This window comes from Triticum urartu, chromosome 5A (assembly GCF_056163025.1).
Source record: "Triticum urartu cultivar PI428250 chromosome 5A, HENAU_Tu73, whole genome shotgun sequence".
Taxonomy (NCBI): domain Eukaryota; kingdom Viridiplantae; phylum Streptophyta; class Magnoliopsida; order Poales; family Poaceae; genus Triticum; species Triticum urartu.
Window position 1 is genome coordinate 438,379,324 of NC_141877.1, and position 12,862 is coordinate 438,392,185.

At 42.1% G+C, this 12,862-nt stretch overlaps 1 protein-coding gene across 13 annotated transcripts; it reads right to left on the reverse strand.

The window, feature by feature from the left end:
* Positions 1 to 1,528: 1,528 nt before the first annotated feature.
* Positions 1,529 to 12,538, reverse strand: LOC147971799 (uncharacterized). Of its 13 annotated transcripts, none has more exons than XM_087526350.1 (11): positions 12,386 to 12,538; positions 12,149 to 12,287; positions 10,585 to 11,595; positions 9,914 to 10,012; positions 8,410 to 9,826; positions 8,255 to 8,332; positions 7,744 to 7,962; positions 6,790 to 6,886; positions 6,527 to 6,678; positions 4,923 to 5,014; positions 1,529 to 1,914 (listed from the first exon to the last, which is right to left on the reverse strand). In XM_087526350.1, exons 8-11 carry the CDS (start codon positions 6,869 to 6,871, stop codon positions 1,845 to 1,847), a joined length of 396 nt encoding a protein of 131 aa, XP_087382476.1. In that variant the 5' UTR covers positions 6,872 to 6,886; positions 7,744 to 7,962; positions 8,255 to 8,332; positions 8,410 to 9,826; positions 9,914 to 10,012; positions 10,585 to 11,595; positions 12,149 to 12,287; positions 12,386 to 12,538; the 3' UTR covers positions 1,529 to 1,844. The 13 variants fall into 11 exon arrangements, 6 of the variants coding, with proteins under 6 accessions (XP_087382473.1, XP_087382472.1, XP_087382475.1 ...); XR_015604839.1 differs by having other exon boundaries at positions 4,818 to 5,014; XM_087526347.1 differs by having other exon boundaries at positions 4,818 to 5,014; positions 8,410 to 8,483.
* Positions 12,539 to 12,862: the final 324 nt, after the last annotated feature.

The window sequence follows — 12,862 nt, forward strand, 5'->3', positions numbered from 1 at the left end:
TCACAACGTAATTGTATGACTATAAAGATGCTCTACAGGTGTCTCCGATGGTGTTTGTTGAGTTGGCATAGATCGAGATTAGGATTTGTCACTCTGTGTATCGGAGATGTATCTCTGGGCCCTCTCAGTAATGCACATCACTATAAGCCTTGCAAGCAATGTGACAAATGAGCTAGTTACAGGATGTTGCATTACGGAACGAGTAAAGAGACTTCCCGGTAACGAGATTGAACTAGGTATTGAGATACCGACGATCGAATCTCGGGCAAGTAACATAACAATGACAAAGGGAACAACGTATACTGTTATGCGGTTTGACCGATAAAGATCTTCGTAGAATATGTAGGAGCCAATATGAGCATCCAGGTTCCACTATTGGTTATTGACCGGAGATGAGTCTCGGTCATGTCTACATAGTTCTCGAACCCATAGGGTCCGCACGCTTAACGTTCGATGACGATCGATATTAGGAGTTTATGTGTTTTGATGTACCGAAGGTAGTTTGGAGTCCCAGATGTGATCACGGACATGACGAGGAGTCTCGAAATGGTTGAGACATAAAGATCGATATATTGGAAGGCTATGTTTGGGCATCGGAATGGTTCCGGATGAGTTCGGGCATTTACCGGAGTACCGGGGAGTTATCGAAACCCCCCGGGGAGTCAATGGGCCTTATTGGGCCTTAGTGGGAGAGAGGAGGAGGCGGCCACGGTGGAGGGCGCGCCCCGAAGCCCAATCCGAATTGGATGGGCCCCCCCTTTCCTTCCCTCTCTCTCCCTCTTCCTTCTTCTCCTACTCCAACTAGGGAAGGGGGGAAACCTACTCCTACTGGGAGTAGGACTCCCCCCCTTGGGCACGCCATGAGAAGGGTCGGCCCTCCCCTCCTCCACTACTTTATATACGGGGGAGGGGGGCACCCCATAGACACACAAGTTGATTGTTTAGCCGTGTGCGGTGCCCCCCTCCACAGAATTCCACCTTGGTCATATCGTTGTAGTGTTTAGGCGAAGCCTGCGTCGGTAACTTCATCATCACCGTCATCACGCCGTCGTGCTGACGAAACTCTCCCTCAGCCTCAGCTGGATCAAGAGTACAAGGGACGTCACCGAGCTGAACGTGTGCAGATCGCGGAGGTGCCGTGCGTTCGGTACTTGATCGGTTGGATCGCGAAGACGTTCGACTACATCAACCGTGTTTCATAATGCTTCCGCTTTCGGTCTACGAAGGTACATAGACATACTCTCCCCCTCTCGTTGCTATGCATCACCTAGATGGATCTTGCATGTGCGTAGGAATTTTTTTGAAATTACTGCGTTCCCCAACAAGAGGCGCCCCATTCTCATTGTTATTTGCAATTTATGCTCAGCTGCATAAAAGCATACTGGCCTGCTCTTAGCATATTTTGTAAAAGATCCTCTCAACCTTTATCATAAGAAAGCTTTATAGGATGAGAGTCAAAGCAATTAATTTGGTACAAGAAAAAGAGCCGGCAGAAAAATCCTCGCCAAAGCCACAAAGAGAATTAAAATACAGTGCTAGCTACTGGCAAAAGATAAGAGGTAAACTGGTATAGCTACAACAAGCAAAGATCTTCTAGAATGGCCTTTTGTAAGACTACTTGACCACTTGAAGAATTTCAATAAAGAATACTTGACTAGTTGTAGACTGGGCTTTTCCTGTCAAACATAGTTATAATGTTGGCCAAGGCAGTGAACTTCAGAGCTAACTCATCAGGTCCATGGGTTATCAAATTCCGCCGCAGTTGGAACTGAACTGTGGTTTAGGAGTCAGATACCTCTGAATAAGGCTATTACCACGTGTGCCAATAATGCCGACTGATGGCTTCAGTCGCTCTGCTTCTCGGCAAATAACCTTTCCAGCATCCCCTTCAACCATCCGTGCCCTGGTATGGACCTTGTAAATTTTCCAATAAAAGGCACATGTAAAAATTCCTTATGGAAACTATGAAAAGAGAAACAGACCATAGGATTTCACATATATGAACACTGCACGGTTTTCACCAAAAAAGGCACTTGTAGTATTGCATAGCAAAACATGAGGCACACAACTGAATCTGTTTCAAAAACTACTCAATTGGACAACGAAATTATACAAGCACACAGGGGTAACAGAGCATACCAGTGACTCGCCAACTCATCCATCAATTCCTGTCTTTTGTTGTATACCATATCATTCATGTATATATTGAGTGGAAATTGATTACAAAATGTGGACCGATATCCCGCATGTTCAGAATTTCAGATGCTTTGATGATCTCACAGTAATTCTTAATATAACCAAATGCCCCTAGATTATTTGAGACTGAAACTTAACAATATTATACTATCCCATCCCGGCCTTCTCATCATTCTAGCAACATGAATCCATGATAACCAAGATACCAGCCAACAACTTCCCTGATTGCAGTTCCCAAGGTGGGGTCGTGAGGGCATGATATATAGGCAATTGGTCCTCCTTGTCATTTGATGGAAACATTCAAGTTGATCAAGTCGTGGGGGTACAATGTAACCAAACTATGTTATGTAAATCATCAGTATTACTCCCTTCAGATATAAGAGAGTACGTATTATTCTAATCAAAACTAAAATGTTGTGAGGGGACTGCCCAAAATTATACTGTGATTTGTTCTATTACTGATTAAGTTCGAACCCACCAAAATTACGTAGCATAGTAGATAGAGCCAGCGGAGATGATATCGATATGTTATTAACAATTTAAATGTGGCGACAACATGGTTAAAATATATCAATCCTTCACAATTCATTGACCTCAGCTTCACTAATGCACTATCTCACAATACCCAGTTACCCTTTTATTAGTTACTAGCACATATGTCTGTGAGTTGCAACGGGAAAAATTAATGTTTTGTGCAAGCATAATGTTTTGTAGCATCGGATTCACTACGAAGAACATACTACAACGCAGCACCCTTTTACAAAATGAACATAAAAATTGGGATGCAATTTATCCGCGTCCATATTTCCTGTGCGGGCATAATCTCCCACTAATTTCATTTAACTATAATCCTTTCTTTAATTAGCATGTTGTCCGCACCTATTTTAGTCAGTAATCGAATCCTTCTTTTTCTAATTTAGTAGCCCCATCACAATGAGGCCTATGGATCCTTCCTTTTAATTATCCTACCTTTTTACCTCAAATCTTTCCTTTAATTAGCCCCATCTATTTGAATATTCTATTTATTAAGCCCACAATCGTTCTTTAATTATTCCACTGGTTTACCCACAATGCTTTCTTGAATTAGCCACATCCATTTAAACATCCTATTTAAGCCCATAATCCTGCACGAGGCCGCTTCTTTAACGGTCTGTTGGTTGATTCCTAAGGCCGCTTGTATATTTACTGGTGGGAACCATTATAAAAGAGCTAGGCGGGGATTAGTAAACGTGAAAGATGTATAACTTGTTGGTCGTTACATCAAAGAGCCTGACACGATGTACTGTGTTCAATTCCCACAATGTTGATTTATTTTGAGCCAATTATTTTTCGCGGTCTCTATAAAATCTCATAGAAGGCCTATCAACATACGAGTACCTGGCCCAGATGGCTTACCATGTGTACGAGCAAACCATATGAAACTTTAGCGTGCGCTCATACCAAACGAAAATCAATGAAAAGAACCAAACCAAACCAAGAATGCGTATTCTCTTTAATAGTAGGTATAGATATATAAAGAATCTAAAGGAAGCCAGAGACAACACGGTAGCAAGGCAACGATTATATGGAAAGAAACACGGGACGAAGAGATCGTAACGCGGGCGAACGATATGATGACGTACGAAGAAATCATGAAGAAACAGATCAAAGGACAGTAAGAACGGTCAAATAATATAATGTCCTTGACAATTGTGAAAGACATGAATTGGAAGACGTGGTTAGTAGAGCGAGGCAATATTGATTCAACCAGGGTTCGACTCCTGCATATGCACTTTATTTTTCTGACGAAAACGAGCAAACCAGGACGTGAGCGAGGTGTCCTACTTTATTATGCAAAACTAATTTTAAATCTCAGCCATCAGTCTTTATGTTGAATATATAAAATCAATGGATATAAAAGGGTGACGTATGGAGAATTATGAAAGCCTCCGTCCTTTAATATTAGATAAAGATACTAAATCCAGCAAGACAATTACTCCCTCTGTAAAGAAATATCTTTAGTGATCTAAACACTCTTATATTTCTTTATGGAGGGAGTACTTTGCAAGACCCCGCGCAACCATAAAGCTAGAAGTTTCTTAGATAAATAAGTGTGTCTCAAGATTCGAGTATCTTGTCATCTCCTCGTTATTATATAATCAAACTGTTCTTATTGAAACATAATTTGTCTAGAGGAATAATTAATATTGCAAAAGGTGAAATCAGAAGATAAGTCATGTCACACTGGTCCTATCTTGTTTTATTCATTGGTACTGAAGTGAACTAATGAACAGAAGATACATACATAAATGCAAGTTGGCTTCTAGAGTAACAGTTCTCGATATACTGCAGCGTTCATTTTGACAATAAGTTGGTGTATATTTACAAAAAAAATACAAATATTGAAGTGCCAAATAAGACACAAAATACAGATCCTTATGTGATGTTTCAAATCTTAACTGGGTAATGGCCGACATGTAATTAGAACTGGGTAACTGACCTATAACTTATAGTGATAATAGCAAAGGAATCAAGAGTGAGTTGATCAGAGACCAAACAAAATAGTCTGATGTGATGACATGTTACTAACCCTATATATGCGCACAGCTTTCGCCAATATTTGAGAATGAGTGAAAACTCACATGTTCCTTATACCAAGAAGTGCATAATGTAAAGCACGGGCAGTTGCTGATACTGGAGCTACCAAAATAGCCGGAGCTCCACAAATTGCAGTAGTCAGTGCTGACCTGGCATCAGCCTCGCGATTATACACGTTAATAGGGCTCCCAATCAAAGTAGAGACAGTCCTTCCAAGTCCATCAGTAAAGCTTTCATAAGCCTGAACAATGTTCCAGGTTAATATTAAAACACTCCGCACTACCTATGTACTTTAGGATTTAGGCTAGTACAGTTCAGAGACTCAGGTGAAGCAATTTCAAGGTCTATTTTTAACTTATCTAGAGACTTTAATAGTAATGCAAAATTAAACTCCAAATCACAGAAAATTAGCAAAGCCCTGAATCCAACTTCATGAAGAGACAATTTTCATGTTATTCCAGAACAAGAGATATTTTTATCATACAATTCAAAGGAATTGAATACCTACTTTATTCCTTGTGTCGCATTTTCGGGTTGGTTTTCCCTTACATTATCTTTGTTTCTTTTAGCTTCACACACAGCAGTACACTTGCCACTTCGCTAGGGCCAAGTTTAGCAATACTTGTGAAAATTCAGACATATAAAAGCATCATTCCGGGTATATAACGATTGCAACCACTCCATTCGGATATGTGGTGTCGGTGTACAAAAGTTGGGGGCCTTCTGTACCCTTTTACTTGTGCACGGGCAGTAGCAGCCACACCTGCGGCCGGGCTCGGCAGGGCAAAGGAAGCAAAGATACAAAGCTGCCGAGGCAGCACCCAAGCCAGAAGCATAAGGAGCGAAGGGACAAGATGGGCTTCCCCCGGCAAAAGCCTTGCCGGGGCGACCTACATGGCCCGGCAAGAGCCTTGCCAGGGCAACTTGCCCAACACCAGCGAGACCGCCACCCTTGAGCCTGAGAGTTATGACGCCATCGACAAACATCAAGACCAAGGCTCGGGAGTGACTGCATGGTGGCATGCAGATCTTTGTGGAAATCAAAGGCCTGCAAGCCTAGATGAGAACCAGAGGACAAAAGCCCCCGACAAGATCTTGCCGGGGACGACTGAAGACCTCTTGTCGGGGACGCTCGCAAGCCCCCGGCAAGACCCTTGCCGGGGACGCCCACGAGATCCCGGCAAGGGCCTTGCCGGGGGCGTCTACGGAGCAAAAGCCAGGCCCGCACTTACCAAAGCTTCGCTGCCCCGCGCCCGTTCCAACATGGCAACCAGCCTACCAACTAGGCACGCACCCGCGTGGCAGCATGCAGCCTCTAGGCCGACCAGCCAAGCACCTGCATGGTGGCATGCAGATCTTCGTGAAGATCCTGCCACCGCACCAGCTCAGCAGCCAGCCAACCAGCGTGGCGCTGCATGCCTCGTCACCTTGAACGCGCGTCGAAGCAAGGCGAGGCGGCGATGGACGGGACGGGCTTCCTTACCATCCCCGATAAAGCAAGATGACACATCGGCGGTGCATTAAATGCGTTTGTCCTAGGATGTCAGGAGATAAACTTGTACATTGTACATACTTTCCACCTCCTGTATGCCACTGTGGCGACCCCTTTGGCATATAAAGGAGGCCCGGGGTGTAATGAGGAAGGATTCAGACTTTTTGGACTGGGCATGCATGACAGCTAGTTCAAGAACTCAAGAGCACTAAATACACATAAAGCAGGACTAGGGTTTTATGCATCGCTTGCGGCCCGAACCTGGGTAAAAATCCCACCGAGTTGATCTTCTAGACCCGCTCTTTGCGTAGCCCCATGCCCCGCAACTGTAGAAGGGATTCCGTCGAGGGATCCCATAGGTGTCGTTCCAGAACCCCGACACGTGGTAGCTTCAGTCTTCTCAAAATTGGTTCCTACAAATTAACCAATGCATCCAATGGAATTTGTTTAGATATGAGCATATCCAAAATTTGAGCACACATAAACACCTATTGGACTAGAGAGGAAGAAAAGGAAAAGCTCACCAAGAAATCTTGCAACCTCCCGCAGCAGCAACAAACGGCAACTGTTATAGAAACCAATTTGGAACTTCCTATTAGAATGCATAACTTCTGAGACTAACTGAGATGAAAATAAAGTGGATTAAAGAGAGGGGGCCAAATCGTGCCAGTTAACAAGCTCATCTTAGCATTTAAGAGATGATTATCGAGGAGCTGCAGTAGAGACGATACACCCAAAATTCATACGCGGTCTTGTAGTAGTACAAACTTAATTTTCATGAGCAAGTAAAAATGGTTCCTCGTCTCAACTGAATTGAACTGAAGAACAGAGGTGGCACTACATATTCCTCATTTGAAACTGTATTTAACTGAAGAACAAAGATGGCAGTACAAGTTCCTCATTTGAACTGAATTTAACTATCGACAGATACACTTAAACTTCGTACATTGTCTTGTCGTAGTACTAACTTAATTTTCATCAGCAGCAAGTAAAATGGTTCCTCGTGTAAATAGAATTTAAATGAAGAACAGAGGCGGGTGTTGCTACTATTTGTTCTTGTTCAACTTTAATATGTTGGATTGCTGGTTGAAATGATTGTGTTGATGATTTGCTGGGCCTAGAAGAGCGGTTTATGTTGAGCTGAATCATGTGGCAGGTGCAGTTTGGGAGCTCAAATTTTGTATTGATCTGTCAATATCATTGTGTTCACCAATTCTACCAACATGATGTTTTTCTTTAGAGATGTGATGTATATGCACCTTATCCAGAATGTTTTTCTTTAGAGAAGGGCAGTCATCTAAATCCTGATCTATCGACAATTCACCGAGGTTTTCATGGCAATGAATTTGCAACTGAGATATCGATTGATAATGTATTTGTATGCATATCATAGAAATATGTTGTGAAATGAGATTGATAGGAATCTGTAATATAGACAATAGTTATGTCGAGTATTTTGAAAGGAAGATATAACATACAGCAAATATAATGATAGCAGCAACATTGTATGATTCTCATATGCAATTCCTTAGCTTCAGGATAAAATAGATTCAGCTATGACAATGTCATATTATATGGATTACATGGAGAGTCCTTATGTTTACGCCATCGTCTGAGTGTGACAGTTCTTGCTTGTCTTGTCATTCATTTCAGCTATTGAATGGTGGACGTGAAATTTTGCTAACCAAAGTTGAAACCTGGGAGCATGAATAGAATTGATGAGTGACACATCGAAAAAGCATATGTTAAATACAAGATGATAGCTTCATAAACTGAGTACATATTGGAAATTGGTCATCGGTATGATTAGAAAAGCCAATGATGAAGATATTAAGATTTTGAAATGCTCTTGGCTGTATAAAAATGTAGCAATAGTCTTTTGCAAACTTGTGAATTTTGCTGCAGTTTACTTTGGATTTTGAAAGCACGTAAACTTTTATGGAATTGTATGACCATATCTCGCATGATAGAGGTTAACGGAATTTTTACCTTAGCTTTCTTGCATACAAGTTAATTATTGAGTGGAGGAATGGCAGCGCTGGTGCTGGAAACTTCTCTAGATGGAACCTGCTTTTATCAGGAGAAAAGACAATGGGACAGTTAGCATACGGAAGATGATCATACATGTGAAATTGTGAGCTCACCTCAGTGTTTTCTGAAGTTACATAGAACTCTGTTTTGTATCGATGCAATCGCAGATGCAATCCCGTCATTTGTGCTGGTTCAAATACACAACCATCAGGTGTGACCCAGGTTGTTATTAAATCTGCATCTGCTGATTTGCTTTTGTCCAGACGGTGCATTCATATCCTACTAAATTTGGTGATGAGCCTACATCATAACCATTATCATCCAGCGTGCAGTAGGGACTTAAAATATCCTCCATGATCACTGTGTTATAGTATCTGTTTGGTAGCCCTTGCAGTCTAACATCAAGTCTCCTTGTGAGCTCACCCGGTGTACCTTTCACTGATTTGGACCGTTTGCAAATATAGTAGGGGCCAACATGGATTTCTTTTGCCAAATCTTTGAGTATGCTATTTTTCCTGAGTGAAAGTGACAGGACTGTGCCGTTTATGAGGCACGTCCGTCTGTCTAGGAACTTAAGCCTTGGCTCAACAACATTCAGTATATTCATATCATGGAGCTGCTCTAAGATTTGTGCTTCGTTTTGTAGAGGAGTTGATAGAGGAACACTTAGTATGTAGGATGACTCTAGCAGGCACATTGTTTGCAAGTCCACATCAACATCATTGAGATAGCAATACTTAACACTTCCAAGAGCGGCCGCCTCAACAAATGTATATTTCCTGGTCTCTATAGTTTCGGTGGCGCCTGGGTGAGGGTTTGTGTTGAGAGTTCGAACACGAAGTGCTACACAATATGTCATGATCTTCTTACGCGTGCGGTGTTGTGATCCAACTGGTCCATCACGTCTACTTCTGACATGAATCACTATGTAGTGTGGGAAAGCTGTGTTGTCTAGTGCATTCCATCCAGCACATGTTATCCCTCTAAGTTCATTCAACATGAGGTTCGATTCATCGAAGTAGGTAACGATGTAGTATGGTTGGAGCATGCGCTCGATGGCCTTCACTGTCCACAAGTGCAGCGAAAGAGAGTATATGTTTATATGAAGATGGAATCGGGCTATGTTGATCATGCGTGGAAAATAATATAAGGCTTCATCATAGGTTTCCAATTCATTCGAGATACGATGACAAAAATATTCAATTCCATCGATATGGAGGTTTCTACGGCTGCTCATAAAAGCTATTGCGTAGCTGTTCATGAGTTCATTTGCTAGCTCAAGAAGTGTAGTGGAATCTGCGTTGAAGGTGTAGAGTACCGGAGTATAACTCATTCGGAGACGATAGAATAGGGCCTTCGACAAGTCAAGTCGGTTTGTAAGTGACCCATCAGCACGGTGTATGGTGAACCTTGTGATAAATCTATGCAGATGCCTTCTTTTCTCATGGACTCTACTGATGTAAGTCCGGGGATACATGAGGCACTTGATTGGTGCGCTTTGCTCTATCATCCAAGATTGTAGTTCATCGGCTACAATTTAAATGGGAGTTTGTTATATATGAGTTGTGTGCGTTCATAGTTTAGCAAATTCCAGTATTGCTCTTAGAGAGGACGTACCTGTAGGTGTTTTGAACGAAGAAGTATGGTTCTCCTCCATTCCCGCTATTGTTTCTTCGTTCATTCACAAATTGCAAGTTCAAGATTAGAGAAGAAAATCTGCAGAATAGAACATGGTTATTTGGGATATGAAAAAATGGGTGGTCAGGATGTGCTCACTATTTACTGAAATTGTTGTCTATAAGTTGAACACCTGCTGTTGTGAATGTTAACCCATGTTGATATGAAAACACTGAAGAGGGTATAATAGATCCTAACAGTTCAATTAAAATGTAGCGTATTTATAATCATGTTTTAGAGAGGAGAACAACTCAATTTTAACTGAAACTTCATGTTTCATATAGAGAGTGATGGGTACAGTAAGAAATCGTTGACACTACAAATGAATATCTTGTCTTATTACGCTACCAATGGTGGGAAGGAAGTGAAAACAGAGTACCAGAAACATAGTTGTTCTAGTGTTCTAGTCTTGTCCACAAACTTGAGAAATTGCCCAACATATGTACTACCGATGGCGTTGTAGTCTTCTATACAAACTTTACAAGCTGACCAACATATGCACCACTACCACAATAGAAGAGAGGGAGGGTTACGGAAAAGAGGAGGCTTGTCGCAAAAAAAGGAAGCATGACAGAGGACGGGAGAGTGGGGAGAGGGGAGCGGAGCAGTACATGTGTTTGCTGGAAGGATGGCTTCAGGTGCGTTGCCGCTTGGGCGCCGGAGCCACGAGGAACCTGTATTGAGGCGGCGCCGTCGCGCCGTGGGAGAGAGGCGATATTGACCAGCGACAGCGGTGCAGTAAACCCTAATCGTGCAAAGTGGAAAGGGGAAAGAGATGTGTGGTCAATCTGGATTGCTGTGATGCGAGTTGTGAGGGCGACTCCAACGTATTTCTTTACAGAGATTGGCACAAAAACAGGCAGGCCTGGAGCCAAAACGTTTGGATTTATGGACTTTGGCGAGAAAGAGTGAATAGAAGGCATTGGCGATAAATAAATATTTAATCACTATTTTTTGTATGAAACATCTTAAAATCAATTTTTTTGAGTTTTCATAAATAATAGAGATGTAAAGTACATATTAATAGCAGATGCCATTGCATACGAAGACAACATACAGATTTATCACTCGATACATGGATGCTTTGTAGGGTAGTGTTCAAAAGTAAACAGAGGTACATAGTATTGGACACAGTTACACATAGCATTCAACTTAATTTCTGTCGATACATGCATCGACAGGTGCGAACAGTTCCCTTAACAGGAGATACATATAGCTTAGAAACCTCGACATTAAAAGAGCTACTCGTCTATATCGTAGTAAGGTTCATCAGCAACACAGCTTGGTCCAGCGTATTCATCTTCTGGTCCAAAGTATGGTGGAAACTGATCGCCCTCACTGTCGTCTGACTGTGATTGGTCTTCATAACCACCAACGGACTGCACTTTCTCAGTTGCTTTGATTATCAGACGGTGAAGATCTGATGTGAGCTTCTCTAGTTCCACGAAACACGAACTGAAAGGTGTAGCAACCACTGCTTCTTTGTTCGATTGGTTGTCTGCTACAAGTGTGTGAATTTTTGGGCAATGGACTGTTGATGCGTGTATGAACATGCGAAAGGCTGTTGTGAGTTCCCCAATTCTTCTGTTCTTCACGCATGGTGAACCATTTTTGGAAGCTAACTGTTTGATGAGGTTTCTGTTAGAATCTTCCACGCTCTTCACTTTTACATAACTGTAGTCCTTTAGTCCCTTTTTCTCAACTGATAGCATGTATTTTATAGCCTTAGTTGCTGCTTTGTGTTCAGCAGCTTGCAGTGTCATTGATGCACTGCTTGATAGGTGTATTTCACAGGAAGGATAAGGCAGGGTGGATCTGGGTGGGTAGAAATCCACACCTGCTGTTGTTTTCCTTTCACATATCCATGGTTGTGGAATGTTGGTGGAGGTAATTGGAGTTTATTCATTATGGTCTCAAAGATGACCCTAGGTGGAACTTCAATTGCATCCATTTTACAATGCTAATAAGATATTAGGCACCACGTATGTTAGTATGCACTCATTTCATAATTTACTTTGCAAGTGATAGGTTTGTGAGCTGAAATAGAATTTTATGTGAGGTGACTATGTACTGATTTTGTCACACAAACCAAACAGTGTGCTTTATGTGGTATTAAACAGTATATAAAGCTGGAAAGAGATGGGATTTGCCATTTATAGGCTATGATGTACTTACTTCGTCTGGATGAATGATCGCCGAGAGGAGCGCTACTTGTGCAGACCAGAAGCACACGAAGTAGGGCGCCGGGAGATGCACAGAATGGGCACAACAGTGTGGAGAACGGATACGCCCAGGAGCTGACCAGAAGGAAACCCTAGCGACAGAAAATGATTCGCTCAATCGCACAAAACAGGGGAACGTAAATCAATTTGGTGGAAGAGGTAGAGCGCGTTGCATGGCAGGCATGCGTACCTTCGATGGTGTTGGACGTCGCGTGTTGAGCCTAGAGTTCGGCGGTGAGCGCCGCCGTACGGGAGAGAGAACACAGGAGAAAGGGGATCGAGTAGGAGGTGCTGGGGAGAAAGAGAGAGACAGACAGACTATGTAGGTGGTTTATTTTTTCTGAAGAAGAGAAATGGGTTGCGTGTTGCTTCAGATAAGTCTGTATTGGTGGGGCAGATGGGCCAAGTGGAGCAGGCCAAACGATCAAGTGGACTCATTATGTACTGTCTTTATTCAAAGTGATTTAAAAGGTGGAAAGTTCCTACAAAAATTATACAAGTTCGGACTAAATTTCTCAAAAGAAAGGATCGCTATAAAAAACTAAAAAAATGCGTCTATAAATGCGAAAGTGACAGAAAAAATGTAACATAAGATACTATTATTGGATGTAACAATTATTTGCAAGAACCAAGTAAATCAAGTTTTTTTAGAGAAAAGTGACAATAT